Source organism: Mus caroli, chromosome 7 (assembly GCF_900094665.2).
Source record: "Mus caroli chromosome 7, CAROLI_EIJ_v1.1, whole genome shotgun sequence".
NCBI lineage: Eukaryota > Metazoa > Chordata > Mammalia > Rodentia > Muridae > Mus > Mus caroli.
Genome location: NC_034576.1, coordinates 130754938 through 130773885, shown reverse-complemented (window position 1 = coordinate 130773885; position 18948 = coordinate 130754938). Strand labels below are relative to the sequence as shown.

The window sequence follows — 18948 nt, the reverse complement described above, 5'->3', positions numbered from 1 at the left end:
AGAACACTAAAAGCCAATCTTAAAAAAAAAAAAATTATTTTTCAAGACAGGGCTTCACTATGTAGCCCTGGCTGTCCTGGAACTCACTCTGTAGACCAGGATGGCTTTGAACTCAGAGATCCACCTGCCTCTTCCTAAATGCTAGGATCAAACAAAGTTGTGCACCGCCATATCCAGAATTTTTTTTTTAAATTAAATGCGGAAAAAGAGTCTTAACAGCAGTCTCTTCATTACTGAAGACAAAAAAGCCTTCCTGCCCAGGCCCTCCCTCGGCTTCAGCCTTCTGCTTTTCCAACACATACTCCGACTCCATCACTCTCCAGTCCTGTGAACCTCACTGGGACTACGTTCATCCCCAATAATAAAGAGCCTTTTGTGGAATCACTCACCCGGTAAGAGAACATGAGACTGACTTAGTCCAAGAAGCATTTCTAAACTAGCACCGATCATAAATAAGATACTGACCTCAACACACTGCAGGCTTTACCCTAGGAGCACTTCCTAAATTCCTACTTCTAGGCCAGTCGGAGCTGCATAGTGAGACCCTCAGCCACAAACGCCCTTCAAAGGCTCCCCAGAGTCCAGTGAAGTCCAAACCTTTTAGGACAGTCTATGAGGCCCTCAGACACCTAGGCTAATATTCTGCATACACACTAGGCATAATCTATTTGGAGACAAGTGGAGGGTGGAAGGACAGGATGCAGAGGAAAGAGGTCCCATTCAGAACACTGCCAACTCCTGCCAAGCCTGCAGACTGTTCCTCTATCGGTCCTTCAAACTCCACTCAGATCATTCTCTTTGAGATTCTGAGGCCTTTCAGAGACATCATCCCTCCACTCCACCAGCTGAGACTCACAGTGGCCGGGCCACAGTGGCCGACCCATCCATCTCCAGCTGTTTTTAACCTGTACTACAATAACCAGTGTTTGTGTGTATGTATACACTGGTCTGAGGGAGAGGGCAGAACTGTCTGTTCCATGCTACCTTGACATCTGCAACAGGGCCTGACAAAGACAAGCTGCTCAGTTCGTTCCTGCCTCCTGTGTGTCTCCTCCACGGATGTGACTAACTGCTGCTTTCAAGGAGATGGAGTCTCCTCTGGCTCCAGAAATGCCCTCAAGAGATCTCTAATCAAGACATCTTTAAGTGTAGAGAACACTTGTTATACAGTCAGGAGGCAGAGCAAGGTGGATCACTGTAAGTTCAAGATCACCCTGGTTTACACAAAGAGTTCCAGGACAGCCAGAGCTACTATAACAGAGAGATCCTGACAAGAAAGGAAGGAAGGAAGGAAGGAAGGAAGGAAGAAAGAAAGAAAGAAAGAAAGAAAGACTGACTTGTTACAGGATTGTAGTTCTAAAACCTGTTTGTGCTCTCACAAAAAATAAGTTTACATCTAAGAAACAAGAGTTTTCAAGATGGGGTTTATCTCAGTCATTGCGAGCGTGTGCTGCTCTTACAGAGCATGGCTCTTACAGATGGCCCTAATTTGTCTCCCAGCCCCCGACTTAGGTGCTCACAGCCACCTGTAACTCCAGCTCCAAGGACGGTCAAAGTCTCTGGCCTCTGAGAGCAACTACACTCGTATATATGGACACAGAGATAGACATACCCAAGTACACATTTTTTAAAATAGTAAAAATAAACTTTTAAGAAGTTTTTAAAAAGTATAAAGCTGGGAGTGGTGGCTCATGCCTGTAGTCTCAGCACCTGGGGACTAAGACAAGAGGTCTGCCACAAGTTCTGGGCTACCCTGGGCTACAAAACGACACCATGTCTCAAAAAGTAATTAATAAGTGAAAAAACCTAAAGACTGATATACTTATCTTAAAGCTGAAAACAGAAATGTTGAGCTGGAGAGATGGCTCAATGGTTAAGACCACTGGCTGCTCTTCCAGAGGACCTGGATTCAATTCCCAGCACCCACATGGAAGCTCACAAGTGTCTGTAACTTCCAGTTCCAGGGGGGTCCCACACCCCCACACAGACACACATGCAGAAAAACAGTAATGAACCGAAAATTAACAAGAAATTGAAGAAGAGAATAGAAATGTCTAGCACCGACAATAACTCACAAATTAAATATTATACATCAAGGAAAACGAGCATGAATCAAACACCACTCTGGAGGCCGAGAACAACCTGAAAAACCCAAGGCACAACCTTACTGACTCCTGGGTCCTTCCACAGTACTCTGGTCCAGCCACAACCTTACTGACTCCTGGACAATTCCACAGAACTCTGGTCCAGCCACAATTCTTCACCATAGAAAGCACCACTGAACCTTTCAGTCGCACCGCTCCCATGAGGCAGGGGCACTCCTGGATCCATCCCCCCAGTCGCTCAGCAAACTCCCACTGGATATTCTGTATTCTGCATTCCAGGCATCGGGCCAGCCCCTGATCTGACAAAGCTTACACCCTGGCCTGGTAGGGCAAGCGGGCTTATGTACATGTCAGACAGTTACGAGCACCGAGAAGAAACATGACAGAAAGGAGAAACTGCAGATACGCATGCTTTCAGTTGCCTTTCTTCCCTTCTCCGGGAAACTCCCCTTAGTCCTCCAAGCAGGAATTATTTGGTGGGGAAAGCTCAGCGCCTAACAAGCACCTGTGTGCTAGGCACTAAAAAAACAAGACCCTGAAAATGAAAAGAGGTAAGAAGTTCACAGTCCACATGGAGGGGCGGGCGGAGTACTTAGCTCACAAGTATTTACACTAGATACAGAACTCTACAAAAATGAGACAGGGTATAGTGACGAATGCCTTTAATCCCAGCACTCAGAGGCAGAGGCAGGTGGATCCTTTTAAGTTTGAGGCCAGCCTGGTCTACACAGTGAGTTCCAGGACAGTCAGTACTACAAAGAGAGACCCTGCTCTCAAACCCAGGGATAGGAGCTGAAAACATGAAATCTAAGCAGACAGGTAAAATGTCATGACTGAGGCCACACAGCAAGTTAATGGCAGTGCTGGGTCTGAACACAGTCTGTGCTCCTAACCACCAGAGAGAGAAAGACGGAGACAAACGAGAGAGAGAGAGAGAGAGAGAGAGAGAGAGAGAGAGAGAGAGAGAGAAAGTCAGCTTTCCCAGATAATACACAGAGCTTAATCAAAAGCAGGAGGTGAAAGCAGGTGCAGGGGCCCGAGAGAACAAGGAAAAACTCGAAGGAAGTGATAGCCTGAGAAACGCATTCTGTACCTGTACTTCAGACATTACATATCAAAGCTAGGAGGAAGCGCTTCTATCGTAGCAGGCGTCCTTCTGTAACTGGGGGGCTTTTACTAGGAGAGAGTGTACAAGAGAGGCACTGATTGTCTCCTTTGGAGAAACTTACTGTCTCCTAGGTGATGTCCTACCCTATCCTATCACCGGTGTTTCCCAGTAAGAGGGCAGCTTTCGGAATTCTAGCAAAGGGTAACTGTCTAATTTTGCTGCGTTTTCTGCCAGCACCAGCACACCAGTGGGTGTTCAACAAACAGTTGCGCAATGACAGGAGTTCCAAGCCTCATCACCGGGGCCCCTCCTCCAGGATCCTCCAGTCCCTGGCCCTCTGAGAGCTGGTCACTGCTGACCCTGACAAGCGGCTCAGAGCAGGCGACACTCCTGTCCCACCCGCCTCCCGGGACAGACACTGGCCCCCAAGCGCCCTTGGCTCACTACCTCCGGGTAAGAGCAGGGAAGCCGGGGAGGCGGCGGCCTGCGTGACGGGGATGAAGGGCACGTTGAAGCTGAACTCCGTGGCCGAGGAGGAGAAGAGTAAGTTAGTGCCTGACGAGGAGGCGGACGCTCCGCCGCCGTTAGCCTTCCTATCCGCCATGGCTGCAGACCCCCGGCCGTTACGTGGCTCTGCGAGCCCGGTGCTGCACACAGACCGGAAACCGGTCAGCGAGGATGCCACCGCACTTCCGCACTTGCGCACAGGGGCCACAGGCCAGCGACTCCGGGACCGGTTCTTCTTCCGGAAGTTGTCGCCGCCCAAAATCAATAAGGTGGAATCGGCTTCAGACCCAAGCCTATCACGTGACACCCTCGGTCTCGCGAGACTAGGTCAGCCTCTGGAATCACAGCAGAGAATAGAGAGGTGTGGCCGATGAATCCTAGCGTTCGTTGACGCTCGAAGTCGCAGATTCTGAGATGTCCTGGACGCCCTGAGTTTCTCATAGAGTACCTGTTTTTGGTTGCTTGGTTTATTTGCTTGCTTGCGAGGCAGGATCTCTCTATGCTGCCCAGACTGACCTTTATCCTCCTGCCTCAGCTCTTCCAGTTCTACCACCACACACTGCAATTCTTATATCTTTATGACAGGCAGTAATAAGAATTGGAAGTAAGAATTACTATCGGCTGGGTTCCTTTTTTTTTTTTTTTTTTAGTTACGTTTTCATGATGTTGCCTGGAATTCTCAAGAGGTCTGTCTGCCTCTTCTTCCCAAAGTGCTTAACAGGAGTGTTCCACCACTCCAGGCTGCTATCTCCTTGAATGTGTGCATCAACAAAAAGTGCCTTTGGTAAGGCCGTTCCAAGTGGTAGACGATTTATGTTTCAAAGGGGCAGAGAAAAGACGTATAATTGCAACATTCTAGAGTTACTGCTGTAATTTAGGGTTTGGGGACCTATCTGCCTACTACCAGGTTTTGGCTGGAATAAAAACATTAAATTCTGGCGGTGTTGAGTTTACCTTGACAAGCATTTCAACGGGGCCAAGAAATACAGAGCTTAGTAGTGGGGAAACTTCTGGTAAGTCATAGATAACATGGCCTCAAACTGCTAAAAGCCGTGCTAGACTAGAAGTTAGTCAAGAAAAATCTCTTTATCATAAAGAAGCAAGGCCGAGAACCATATACCAGAGAGTGATATATGAAACAGACCTGAAATCCTTCCTTTTTGAGTTTACAATCTGGCAAAACAATCAACTAAACACAAAATAATAATAAACGGCAGGCTTTCCTTAAGTGTGTTTCCTGGAACACTGACATCATCCTGGGACAGATCTAAACATTCTAGGAAGAGCGAGCTTGTATCTCTCTCCATCAGATCATTAGCGAAAAACTTGAGGAAGAAAAAGCTTCCCTGAGGAAGAAAAACTAAAGTTGGAACCTGAGAACTAGCGCCTCAAACCTCTTTATGAGTGCAGGGATCCCAGAGGACCAGCCCTGCTGTGGTGGCGCACGCCTTTAATTCCAGCACTTGGGAGGCAGAGGCAGGCGGATTTCTGAGATTGAGGCCAGCCTGGTGTACAAAGTGAGTTCCAGGACAGCCAGGGCTATTCAGAGAAACCCTGTCTCGAATTAAAAAAGAAAGAAAGGAAGGAAGGAAGGAAGGAAGGAAGGAAGGAAGGAAGGAAGGAAGGAAGGAAGAAAAGACCTAAATTCCAAAACCATCACTTTGCATCATTAACTTCAACATATCATATTTTTTTTATTTTAGACCATAACAGGAAGGGGAAAAAAACTAAAATAACAATTAAGATGAGAAAAGGGACAGAAAAGAGCCCAGAATGAGATAGACCTTTTAAGGGCATGCCCTGAGTGACCAAGGGACCTCCTCCTCCTCCTTCTCCTTCTCCTCCTCCTCCTCCTCCTCCTCCTCCTCCTCCTCCTCCTCCTCCTCCTCCTCCTCCCCNCTTCTTCTTCTTCTTCTTCTTCTTCTTCTTCTTCTTCTTCTTTTTGTTTTCTGTCTGTTTTTTCAAGACAGGGTTTCTCTGTGTAGCCTTGGCTGTCCTGAAACTCAAAAAATCCGCCTGCCTCTGCCTTCCAAGTGCTGAGATTAAAGGCATGCGCCACCACTGCCCTGGCTGAGTGACCTTCTTCTAATCAGGTCCCTTCTTGACTGCACTCTTCCCAATTAAGGATCCATTGATGGGCACTGGAGATGTAGCTCAGCCTGGGCTACATAGTGAGTTCCAAGGAAACTTAGGCTAAATGCATAGATGATAGATAGATAGATAGATAGATAGATAGATAGATAGACTCTCTAAAGCCAGATATCTTAATGCATAGCTTTAGTTTATTATGAGACACAGAGCTAAAATATGAAATTTCCCTCATTCGGTTCCAAGAACATGGCTACTTTTTCTACTGAAAGAATGGATGAATGCAGTGGTGATATCATCTGTCATAGTTACTTTTCTACTGTTGTGATTAAAATACTATGACTAAGAAAACTTATAAAGGTTTTAATTGGGTTTATGGTTTTATAGGGTCAGAGTCTCCGATGGCAGGGCAAAGGCATGGTGACAGGAACAGCTGAGATCTCACATCATCATCTGAGAACAGAAGGAAGAGAGTGCACACTGAGTGGCGGGAGGTTTCTGAAGCTAAGTCTGCCCCCATGACACATCTCCTCCAACAGGACCACACCTTCTAATCCCTCCTGAACAGTTCTACCAACTGGGGATCAAGTTTTCAAACCTTTGAGCCTATGAGGGCCATTCTCATTCAAACAACTACAGTGTCCTAGCCATGTTAGTTTTCTCAACTCATAAAAGTCAGACACAAAGTCATACGGAAATGCCAAGTCCCAATTCCCTCTTTCATCCCAAGTCACTCCAAATCATGTCACTTTGGCATAAAGATTATCTTGAACTGAAGGCAACTGAGCAGAACCATGTATAAGAAAACCGCTTGCCCTCCCATTGTCTGTACAAAGGCAGGAGGGTTTCAAGGCATCCTCCCTCCCCTTCCTACCAGAAAACACAGAAGCTAGTTACCTGGAAGAGCTTTCGATCCGTTTGTTTGTTTGTTTGTTTGTTTGTTTTGGTTTTTTTCAAGACAGGGTTTCTCTATGTATCTCTGGCCGTCCTGGAACTCACTCTGCAGACCAGGCTGGCCTCGAACTCAGAAATCTGCCTGCCTCTGCCTCCCAAGTGCTGGAATTAAAGTTGTGTGCCACCACCGTCTGGCTGAGCTTTCGGTCCTTATCAATCCAGAAGCAGAAAGATCTTATATACTGTGTCTACCATGAATCTCTCCTATTTTCATTTCCTGCAGCTTGTTGCCTTTGGGAACTAAGAAGTACTTTCTTCTGTCATTTCTCTACAAAGTTATTGTTCTTTGTAGGTGATCACGAACTTAATTTTTCTTTCAAGACAGGGTTTCTTGAAGACCTGTGTATCCCTGGCTGTCCTAGAACACGCTGTGTAGACCAGACTGGCATCAAACTCAGAGATCTTCCTGCTTCTGCCTCCTGAGTGATAGAATTAAAGGCATGGGCCACCACTGTGGAGCTCTTAATTTTTATCTATTTGTTTGTTTTTGAGACAGGGTCATATATAGGTAGCTCAGGCTGGCCTCAAATTCAGTGTGTAGCCAAGGCTGGCTATGAACTCCTGACCTTCCTTGACTATATCCCAAGTGCTATGATTTAAAGATACTTTCCCTCCAGGGGACCAACAAAGGCAGAGGGGCAGGTTTGGTTCCCTTTTCCTTCTGATCTACAGAGGTTTCTAGGTTCGGTCATAGCTGTTTCTGTTCATCTGTTGCCATCTCTCCCTCTTTGATCCCTTGCTAGGGCTTGCATGGCAGGCAAGTGTTCTACCACCAAGAAGTTTTTATTCTTCAGCTATCTACTTTCTAGATTCCATTCAGATCACCACTACCTTTTTACAACCAAGTAGGTATCGATGATGAAATCAGGGTTTTCTGAGGTATATCCCATTTCTAGGGAAAATGTCTTCTCTATGAAAACTTGACAGTTCCTAAATTCTCCAGGCCCTTCTGGGTCTGCCCTGTAAGAGTGTTCTGATCTGTATGCTGTATAGGAATCTTGTCATAGCTCCCTAGTTGCCAGGTTGGAAGCAGAGGGCATTTGGGTGTTTTGAGGTTAGAAGCTAAAGGCTGGGCTAGGAGAAGTTCTGAGCACTTGCCAGTTCCTTGGCCATATTGAGATGCCCACAAAGGCTACCCAACCTCCTTGATTAAATCATTCAGGAAGAACTCACTGAGCTGGAGGCAAATTTTATACAGGATTTTGGGCAGGGCACCTTAGAAGAGTTCTACCACCAGAAACAAGAGGCACAAGGAGATCAGATGATCAGACACCAAATAGAATTTTTTTTAAAGATTTATTTATTTATTATATGTAAGTACACTGTAGCTGTCTTCAGACACTCCAGAAGAGGGAGTCAGATCTCGTTACAGATGGTTGTGAGCCACCATGTGGTTGCTGGGATTTGAACTCTGGACCTCTGGAAGAGCAGTCAGGTGCTCTTACCCACTGAGCCATCTCACCAGCCCCCCCAAATAGAATTTTAACCTTTAATTTTGCTCAGAGATGACTCTTGAAGTTGGCTGAACGTGCGTCTTTTTGGTCCAGGTGCAAGGACTCAAACTTTGAGCCAATGAAGCACCCTGATGGAGTTTGCCACCAGGCGCGCACACAGGGACCACTATACCAAGCACAGACGCCCTCCTCTGCCCATCTCCAAGATGGCGGCCCCGGGATTGCCCGACCTGTACCCGTCTCCAAAATGGCCGCCCGGCCCGCCCACTCCCTCCCCTCCGGGAGTGCGCAGCACGCTCCCGCCGCCCCTCCTCCTCGAGCTCCACCCAGGTCGCTGGCAGCGCGGTCGGTGGCCGCGATTTCCCGCCATTGTGAGAAGTGGAGGCTAGGACCGTCTCGCCCCCGACCCCTCCGGTCGCTGGCCAGCAGCTCCGAGGCGCTCGTGCCCGTCACCGCAGCCACCTCTCCTTGAGACGCGCGGAGGCCCGTGGCTCGCGACGCCCCCGCGCGTGGGAGGGCGCGGACGAGGAGCGGCCGAGCCCCGGAGGAGAAGCCCGGCTCCGAGCGCGCTCGGCCCGCAGAGGAGCGCCGCACGGGCCGCGCTGGCCCCGGCCCTCAGCGCCATGCCCTGTGGAGAAGACTGGCTGAGCCACCCGCTCGGGATCGTGCAAGGCTTCTTCGGTGAGTGGCGCGTGGCGAGCAGGGCCGGGAAGGGAGCGGAGTTTGCGGGACCAGGCCCGCCGCGCGGCCGCACTCCGGACGACGGGCTCGCGTGGCCCCGGGCCTGGAAGCCGAGCAGAAGCAGCGGTCTCCGGCCGCGGGCGCTGGTGCCGCCGCCGCCGCCTCCCGTCACCTGCCCGCTGCCCGGCCGCGGCTCGCTGGCGGCGGGGACGCGGCTCCGAGCGCTAGCTGTGATTGACGGCCTGGCTCCTGGCTCCCGGCCGGTGGCCTACGTAGCCCGGGGCTGCAGACACGGAGAGGTCCCCTTGCCCACGGAGGGCCCTTAGAGCGGCCGCGGAGAGAAGCCACTGCCTGTGGGAGCCTGCGGGATATTTCAAAACTTCCGGGGTGTGTAAGGGAGTGCTCGATCCTTCGCTCAGAAGTTCGCTCTGTTTCCCTTGACATCCGAGAGAAGGCTTCATTTTTTTTCCCCCCTGCCCTGTTGACATTAGAACCCGTCTGCTCTGTTACCTGTTCCCGTACCAGGGCTAGCTAGAAATAGTCAACTACTTAGATGAGTTGCCACAGAACGCGAGCCGAGAGTGCTGTAGGCAAGCTGAGTAAATTCTAGGTGTAATTGTCATCGTTACTTTTTTTGGTTAACCAGACCTCCGATTCCCACGCGCATCCCAGATTTCGGTGCGTTTAATGACTGGCCTGTGCCACCGGTCTCCGTGGAATGTGTTTTCTGTCGTAACGCTCCCACCGGATCGGATTCATTTTACCTAGAATTCTAACTAGTCAGGTAGTTTCCCAGGGTGAAACTAAAGCCGGCAGATAGGAGGACTGGGTGGACGTGACGATTATAGCCAGTGAACACACAGTCTCTTAAAGAGGGGCAGGGATGTGCAAGCCCACGAAAGAGTAAACCACGGGCTTGGGGTATTATAGCTCAGTAGTAGAATGCGTGCCTGGCCTGATGAGTGGTCTGAGTACAGTGCAGGTGGAGAGAAGCAGATTCAGAGCTAGCAATCTAGGGTGGTTATCAAAGGGTATGTGTAAGCTGCTACCTGTGATTCAAAATATTGGACCCAACAACTGGCGTGTCGAGACTAACAATGCTTCCCAAATGTCAAACCAGGGTTCAGTTCTGTACTGGGTGAAAGTGCAAATGTGTAGATAAATTTTTAGCGGAAAAAAAAATCTCTCCATAGTTACAGGTTTGGGACTTAAAGGGTTAAGTTCCAATGACCGATACCAGAATTCCTTACCCTTTAGTTTGAGGCAGGTCCCTAACCCTAGCTGGCTTGGCGCTCATGGAAGTCCTCCCACCTCATCCTTTGGAGTGTGCATGTGCCACCTTACCCAGCCAGAATCTCCATTTATGAGAAATATCCCACTACCACGGTCCTGCTGTAGGAAAGAAATAGTTTTAAATGTTATTGTCATATTTTGTTCCGTAAGTGTGATCCTAAGGCCCACATCTCTTTAGAGTACAGCGGGAAATGGCATTTGATTATCAATACTGCAGTATTTTATAAATCTTGTGGAATGTTTTGGAAAGGTCACTGCTGCCCTCTGGATGACTCTTTGGGAGAGAAATGTAATCTGCTCTGCTGTGTTTCTGCTGTGTTTTCCTGTCGCAGTGATTACATTGGGTACCTTAAAGTTGGAGACTCTCTTGGTCTGTGTTTGGTTTTTGATTTTCGTACTGGGGGTTGAACCCAGTACAGACAGGCAAATAGTCCACCACTGGAGCTGGTCTTCTGGCACGTGCCTCCATACCCAGTCTCTGTATCAGCTTTAGATATTAATTATCTCTTGACCCTGTCCAGAAATCTTCATCTCCAGCACTGCTGTCATAGCCCAGGATCTTGTAGTCACGTTTTGGATTTCTGCAACAGCCTCTGAGTCTCTCTTGCACTTTCTATGCTAGAACCAGTGGCTTCCGGTTGGTTCTAGAGACTTCCCCCCTTGGGTTTTAGTTTCATTAGTATCCCCAGGTTGCCCTTGAATTCTCCATTTTTCTACCTCAGCCTCTGGGAGATTACAAACAAACCTCACTGCACTCCTGTTGACTTGAGTATATTATGACCTTAGTATCTAACCTACACCCTTTTTCCTCCTCTGGTACCCTGTACACTGTATAGCTCTGTACCCTGTACCCTGTATAGCTCCAGCTGCTCTTGAGCATTCACCTCCAAATTCTGGGATTAGAGGCATGCACCTGCTCTTCTGGCTTTTTTTTTTTTAAAGATTTATTTATTTATTTTATGTATATGAGTGCACTGTAGCTGTACATGGTTGTGAGCCTCCATGTGGTTGTTTGGGAATTGAATTTTGTTTTCCCCCGGTCAACCCCACTCACTCTGGTCTGCACCGCTCACTCAGTCCTTGCTCTCTCCTCCGGCCCAAAGATTTATTTATTATTATAAATAAGTACAGTGTAGCTGTCTTCAGACATACCAGAAGAAGGGTCAGATCTTATTACAGGTGGTTGTGAGCCACCATGTGGTTGCTGGGATTTGAACTCAGGACCTTTGGAAGAACAAACAGTCAGTGCTTTTACCTGCTGAGCCATCTTGCCAGCCCACTCTTCTGGCTTTTACCTGTATGTCTTCTGAAGTGTTTTTATATCTACTTGTGCGTTTCTCTGAGGATATGTGTACATGGACAGGTGCCCTGGGATACCAGAAGTTACAGCAGTTGTGAGCCGTGGTCTGTGGGTGCTAGGATACACTTTTTATCCAGTTTTCTTCTTATTCTTCATTTGTTTCCTTGTTTTGTTGAGACAGTGTTTTGTGTAGCTCAGGTTGGCCACCAGCTCACTAATCAAAGATGCCTCCGCTTTCCAAGTGCTGGGATCACATCTGTGTATCACTATGCTTACCCCCACCCCATATTAATAACTTGAATTAATACCACCACCTATTAATACCACCTTCTTCTTCTTCTTCTTCTTCTTCTTCTTCTTCTTCTTCTTCTTCTTCTTCTTCTTCACTTTTCAGAGCTGAGAAACAAACCTCGCTCTGTGGACATCAGGTGTTCTCTCTCCCTTGGTCATCCTCCTGGCCACACAACTGCTTCTGATTCCGGGCTGCTTGTAACCGGCTGCCTCTTCGATTTAGGTGTTTCAGTTTTGGCTTAATTTGGTTCCTTGGTTCATTCAGGATGAGGCTGGCAAGCGTGTGAAGGGCAAAGTGTGAGTCTAATCACAAGTGTTTTCCAAAGTTCAAAGCAGTGATAAGATCAGTAGAAGCTGCTCTGATCTTGTCATCAGTCCACTGTCTTGTCTGAGCCCAGCTTGGAGCTCTTCTGTTCTACCACCCCGCTCTTGATAGGCACTAAAGACGAATGTGTGCTAAGGCTGGAGCCCAGGGAAAGGGCCTGGGCATTCTGAGGATCAGAGTCGAGTCGAGTCCTAGGACTAAGAAGCAGGAGGATGTCAGGTAGCCCTCTGCGGACACTCAGCTTTGTGTATTAACTTGCTCCTTTTCTCTTCCATATCAAACTCACTTGTTCTCAGTTCCAGCCCACACTTACCTCACCCGAATTCTAGGGATAGAGAATCTACTTGGCCCAGGGTAGACTCTACTGTCAGCTCATGATTCTAGCTCTGATGAGCGTGAGGGTTGTGTAGGACAGCCATGGCTGTTGAGACGGTGCCCTGACAGTGGGGAGGTTTTCAAAGAAGTCTGAATTGAACAGTCATGGCCAAATGTGTATTTCAGTTATAAATAAACACTAACACGTGGTTAAGGCCAATGCAGGTCTGTTAAGTAAGTCATTGGATGTTCTCCCGTCGAATGAAGCTCCTTTTATTTATTTATTTATTTTTCTAAGATAGGATCTCACTATATAGACCAGGCTGACCTCAAACTCACATCTATTCTCCTGCCTCTGCCTCTCAAGTGCAGGGATTAAAGCTATGAGCAGAACCTTTGGGTTGTTTGTTTTTTGTTGTTGTTGTTTTCAAGACAGGGTTTCTCTGTGTAGTCCTGGCTGTCCTGGAACTCACTTTGTAGACCAGGCTGGCCTCGAATTCAGAAATCCGCCTAGCAGAACCTTTTCAACTGTTCTACTTTCCAGTGGTTTGCATGTGGCTTTTTAAAGTGGCACAACGTCTTTAATTCAGATATAATTCACATAAAACTTATAATTTAGAGCTGGGCAGTGGTGGCGCATGCCTTTGATCCCAGCACTTGGGAGGCAGAGGCAGGCAGATTTCTGAGTTCTTGAGTCTCTGCTCTGACTTCCCTGAATGGTGGACTACAATCAGTAAGATGAATTAACTAAACCCTTTCTTCCCCAAGTTGCTTTTGGTCACAGTGTTTTATCACAGTAGAAGAAACCTAACCAAGACACATACATTCTGATTTCTCCAGATCTTTCTGGAGAATTTCTTTTTTATAATAGCCATTTGGGTGGGAGTGAGGTTGTACACTGCTGGGATTTTTTTTTTTTTCTTTAAATACAGAACACTTAACAAATTTACATTGTCATCCTTCTACAGGGGCCGTGCTGATCTCTATATTGTTCCAGTGTTAGTGTGTGTGCTGCTGGGATCTTATTTTAATTTCACTAATAACAAATAACATCTTGTATATTGGCATTTGGGTATTCTCTGTAAAGAAATGTCTGTTGAAAATATATGTGTAATGTTGCATGCCTGTAAGCTCAGCACTTGGAAGGTGACAGGAAAACGTTTGTTTTGCTGCAGGTCAGTCTGAGGCCAGCCAGAACCACATAACATAGTGAATGCATTCCTAGACCATTTTTTTTGTTGTTTTGTTCAAGTCCTTTGCAGACAGTGAGTGGGGAGACAGTATTTCATATACTCCAGGCTCTAGCCAATGAGCTACGTCCCAGACGATTTCCTTTTTTTTTTTTTTTTTTTTGGTTTTTCGAGACAGGGTTTCTCTGTGTAGCCCTGGCTGTCCTGGAACTCACTCTGTAGACCAGGCTGGCCTCGAACTCAGAAATCCGCCTGCCTTTGCCTCCCAAGTGCTGGGAGCATCCCAAAGGCATGCTCCACCACTGTCCGGCCTGACGATTTCTTTTTTAAACCAGGTATCAAATTCTTGGCAAGCTCCAGACTTACTGTGTAGGCAAGGCATTTTGTTTTGCAGATTTCTCTGCGTAAACAGCTCTGGCTGGCCTCGAACTCACAGAGGTCCATTTGTCTCTGCCTTCCAATGCTAGAATTAAAGACGTGTGTCACACTACCTTAGGCAAAGGTTGTAGTTATCTTTTTTCTTGTTAAATTGTGGAATTTTGTTTTTGTCTCTTTCTGGCCCACAAGCATCGCCAAGGATTGTCTGTGTGCTTGATACAGAGAATTTTCTCCCCCTCAGCAATGTGGCCATGAATTTTTAATTTTGATAAAACTTCATTTGTTTTCCGTTTTTTAAATTTTTGGGTGTCTATGTATTTGCCCATACTGTTGTATTTTTTGTTGTTTTGTTTTTTTAATATAGTGTGAGGTAGGGAAGTTATTCTTTTGCATATAACTGGCCAGCTTTCCCAGTCTAATTTGTTGAAGAGACTGTCTTTTCCTTATTATAGTTTTGGCACATTTGTTAAAAAACCAGTTGATGGTAAAGTATGTTTTATTTTGTTTCCACTCAGTGGTCTGTATGATCTCTCTCCATGCCAGAACTGTAGTAGTCTTGACTGCTATGACTTTTTTCTATTTTATTGTGGAGGATGGTATGTATGTGTGTCTGTCTGACTGAATACATATAGAACAGACATTAAAGGATGACTGAGGTATCTGCTCAATCAAGTCACCCTGTGTCTCACTCTCTTGAGGCAGGGTCTCTCACTCTACCCACAGTTGGGCAGCTTTGGCTAGGGGAGCAGGCTAACCAGTTCCTAGAATCTGCCTGTCTCCACCCCAACTGCTGGGATTGTAAGCAGCTTTTATATTTGTGTGCTTATATTTGCATTTGAGTCCTGGCTTACTTGGTGATCTCTGGGTCAGCAGGAGTCCCTATTTCAAAAGACAGCTGTCAAAAAATGATACCCAATGTCCTATGGGTTCACACACATATACCTGGAATCCACTCAAGAGGTGGAAGCAGGAAGACCACCAATTTCAAGGCCAGCCTGGGCTATATAGCGAGGCTCTGTTTTTAAGTAAGCAAAAGCTTGGGTGAGAGAGGGTTGGGATCGAAGGCAGTAGCCTCATGATGGAGCATATGCTGGCCACATTTGAGACCTGGGTGTTATCTCCAGGATTTTGAGAAGAGACAGCTAAACATCAACTATTATTGTTTATAACCTAGAACACTACTATTCTAAACCCTGTTTGCTTTTACAATCATTGGAGACTTTTCTGTCCATTTTAATTTTGTTGCTCTTACTTTTTTTTTTAAAGCAATTTATTTGAATTATTTTTTAAGTTCACAGGAAAATTGATTGAAAGGTAAAGATTTTCTATGTAACATCTGCACTTTCTCCAAATGGTAATGTTTTGTCCCAGCGAAGTATATTCGTCCCAGTTAGGACATCCTTATGGAGCTGAGGTGGCTCAGTGACTTGCTAACTTAATGACCTGAGCTAACCCATGTCTAAAGGTGGCCGAGAACAGTTGTCCTCTGGACCCGACTAGAGTCACAGGAACTACACAGGAACTGTAACTAACCAGTTCCATGGGCTCCCTCTTCTGTCCCCCGTCAGCTCCCACATGGTATGTATATGTATATTCAGGTACCACATTTCCATATAAAATAACATGAATGATTATTTAAAAAGTTGTCCTGTGACCTCTGTCCACAAGGCCCTGCCCCAAATGTATATATATTTTAAACAAATAGGCGTTAACATGTTATCCAAAGTCCATAGTATGCATTGCTAGGGTAGTGTGGTAGGAATATATTTAGCTCAGTGGCAGACTGACAGACTGGGTTCTGCTCTCCAGCAGCAGTGAATGGAAATTGCTGTGTTAACAACTCCTACTGCCAAGGCAGAGAGAGCACTCTGTGCTGATTTGCATCCCAGGGTTGCCCTTTTGGCTTAGTTAGGTTTGGTTTGGTTTTCCTTGTTGTTGTTTTTTTTTGGGGGGGGGCGGGGGGGGGGAGTTACACAGGGTGTCTGTGTAGCACTGGCTGTTCTGGAACTCACAGAGTTCCAGTTCCTGCCTCCATCTCCTAGTGATAACAATTGAAGGTGTAAGCCATCACCAAATGGCCAGAATTTGTTTTCTTTAAAGATCAGTTTGGACACTTTCTCACCTGCATATAGTGTGGTTAGTATTCTGTCTGTATTTTCATCCCTCTGTAATGGTGTGTGTGTGTGTGTGTGTGTGTGTGTGTTTGTTTTGTCTGTCTGTGTTTCCTTTTTTCACACTTTCCTTCATGAAACAGAAAAGTAGTTAAGTCTAGCTTATCATTTTCTTTTGTGGAGTGTGTCTTTGGTATTTTATTTAAACAGTTTTAGCCAAACATCTAGGTTTTCTTCTGTGTGATACTCTGTGAGTTTTATAATGTTACTTTTGTTTGTTTAGTTCTGTGATCTATTTTAAGTTAATTTGTGATAGATTTGAGGTAATTTTTGCAGGGTTACTCATTTGTTCTGATATTGTTTCTTACAGTTCTTTCTCCATTGTTTATTGAACATTGCTATATTGCTTTTGTTCCTTTGAAAGTTCAGGTGGCTACATCAATGTTGATAAGCTTATAGGCTATTTATTTTGTTCCATCAATCTGTTCTTTTGGCTATACTATGCTTGGTTTTTTGTTTGTTTGGTTTGGTTTTTTTTTCCGAGACAGGGTTTCTCTTTGTATCCCTGGCTGCCCTGGAACTCACTTGTAGACCAGGCTGACCTCAAACTCAGAAATCCGCCTGCCTCTGCCTCCCAAGTGCTGGGATTAAAAGCGTGTGCCTCCACTGCCCGGCTTATTTTTGTTTTTTTGTTTTTTTTGAGACTGAGTATCATGTAGAACAAACTGGCCTTGAATTTATAACAGCCAAGGGTGGCCTTGAATTTGATCCGTCCTCCCTGTGCCTAGTGCTATGATTACAGGTGTGTACCACCATTGCTTGTTTTATGAAGCACTGGGAATCAAACCCAGGACTTCATGAATGCTAGGCAAGTAGCCCTCCACCAGAGCCATCTCCCCAACACCTATGATTTTGCTTGCAGTTTTTTCCCTCTTGAATGGCTTCCTAAAAATTTCGTCTTATTTTCATTCTCTTTCCCTCCCCCCTCTCCCTCCCCCTCCCCAACTTGTCTCCCCTTACCCCCAGCCCTTTCTAGTCTTATGTAGCCCAGGCTGGCTTTGAACTCCTTTTTTCTTCTGCCTCTGTCTCCTAGGTACTAGGATTTTGAATGTGAACTGCCCCACCCAGAGATTTGTCTATTTTAATATTAGTCATTTGTGTTGGTGTTTTCGTTTTCCAGTCCTTGATGTTTGTCCTTAGTTTTACTGCTTTTCTATCTGCATATGTTGATTAGTAGATTATTCTGTGTCTTGTTTTTCTTGGTATTTGAAAGAGATGTTCAAAGTTATTTTTTCTCTAACCCCCACTTTAGTATTCCACAAACACTAATTTACACAGATTAATCTGTAACCCATCAGGGAAAATTTGGAACTATCCTCAAATTCCTAAAGGTGATTTAGTAGTGTGGGTTTATCGTGGTAAGGGGCTTGTGGTTTCAGGACTTTCTGTTTTTCTCTTCCTACACATTCCTTATGGGCAGTGAGCATAATGATACATGGGATTTTCATTGAGTTTTCCTAAATACTAAAACAGATATTTTGGGAATCTGTCATACTCTTTAAGAAGGGTCTGTTTGCACAGCTAAGAAAGGATGAATTTCCTCTTCCCCAATCTGTAAAAGTCATATTTTTTGTCCTGGCCCTAGGCTTCAAGAATGACTCTTGAGACTCAAATATATTTTTAAGCTTTGGCTGTTCCCCAATTCAATCATAACTTAGTATCTCATTTATTCTGATCTTAAATTCTGCCACATGGCTGGTTACCTCTGCTCAGCTCCTGTGCTTCTAACCTCCTCCATGTTCCTGGGCCAATCCTCCTGCTCTCTCCCAGAATCCTCTCTGTCCATCTTCTATTTCCTGCCTCAGTTACAGGTCAATCAGCTTTAACTGACAGGTGTTGAATCCATTCAGTACACAGAGATGTTCTCTACACCAATCCCAGATGCTCAGCCTTAAAAATAATACCTATAAGCAATAGTAAAAGGACTCAATAGGTTGTACTTATGTACCTATTGACACACACATACATACACACATACACACACACACAAACAATGATAGTTAAAGAATAAAAAGTCATGAATTTGAAAGAGAGTTTATTGAGAGGGATAACAGGATGTGGGTGATGGATGGAGAGAATGATGTAATATTGTGTGTGTTGTTTGCTTGCTTGTTTTTTGAGATAGGGTTTCTTGGCTGGAATTTACTCTGTAGACCAGGCTACCCTCCAACCTGTAGATCCACCTGCCTCTGCCTCCTGGGATTAAAGTTGTGCATCGCTATTACCTGGACAACCCCAAGTTTTAAAATAGTTTTGAAAGCTGTTCCGAGAAGAAAGGAAGATACATATGGCTTTGCAGTAGGTCTTTTCATAAGAAGGCATGACATGCATGCACCAGCTGCAGAGCTTCAGACCGCCTGCACACACGTCGAGCTGGAGTGGGCCACGTGTGCAGCCATAGCTGCAGGGCTTGCTGCTTCCAGTAGTTGGAGAATTAGTAGAGCTCTTAAAGCTGAGTGCCAGCCACGCAGGCTCATTTAGTATGTTCACCTCCCCGCCCCAGAACCCGCACTGTCCAAGCACATGTGGAACCTGGGCCAAGATAAACCATTCTGAGTTATGAGCAAGTATCAGCAGACTTCAGAGAAGGGAAGTCATTGTGTGTGTTCTGTCTGTAATAAGAGAGGACCGGAAATCCGAAAGATGACAAAAATTCAGACTTGTAGAACACTTATAAACACAGTAGATCAAAAAGAAGGCCCTATGAAACTTAAAATTGTTTCCAGCTACACAAAAATGGAAATGTAAGAACATCCTCTAGCCGGGCAGTGGTGGCGCATGCCTTTAA

General features: G+C 45.9%; 2 protein-coding genes and 1 non-coding gene across 4 annotated transcripts in view; 1 reads left to right on the top strand and 2 right to left on the bottom strand.

Moving 5' to 3' along the window:
• Sec23ip (SEC23 interacting protein) overlaps positions 1 to 3890 on the bottom strand; it is a 43070-nt gene extending 39180 nt beyond the window's left edge. The window contains exon 1 of one of the 2 annotated variants that reach the window (XM_021167460.1): positions 3661 to 3890. In XM_021167460.1, coding sequence (XP_021023119.1) covers positions 3661 to 3817 — 157 coding nt within the window. In that variant the 5' untranslated portion in view covers positions 3818 to 3890. The remainder of the gene's footprint in view (positions 1 to 3660) is intronic. The other variant, XM_021167461.2, reaches the window with a different exon arrangement.
• Positions 3891 to 8541: 4651 nt separating this feature from the next.
• Positions 8542 to 18948, top strand: part of Mcmbp (minichromosome maintenance complex binding protein) — a 40664-nt gene continuing 30257 nt past the window's right edge. The window contains exon 1 of the mRNA XM_021168361.1: positions 8542 to 8897. Within this exon, the coding sequence (XP_021024020.1) occupies positions 8840 to 8897 (58 nt within the window). The 5' untranslated portion in view covers positions 8542 to 8839. The remainder of the gene's footprint in view (positions 8898 to 18948) is intronic.
• On the bottom strand, positions 13344 to 13445 carry LOC115031573. Its single transcript, XR_003837254.1, has one exon. It is a non-coding gene; the product is annotated as a U6 spliceosomal RNA (small nuclear RNA).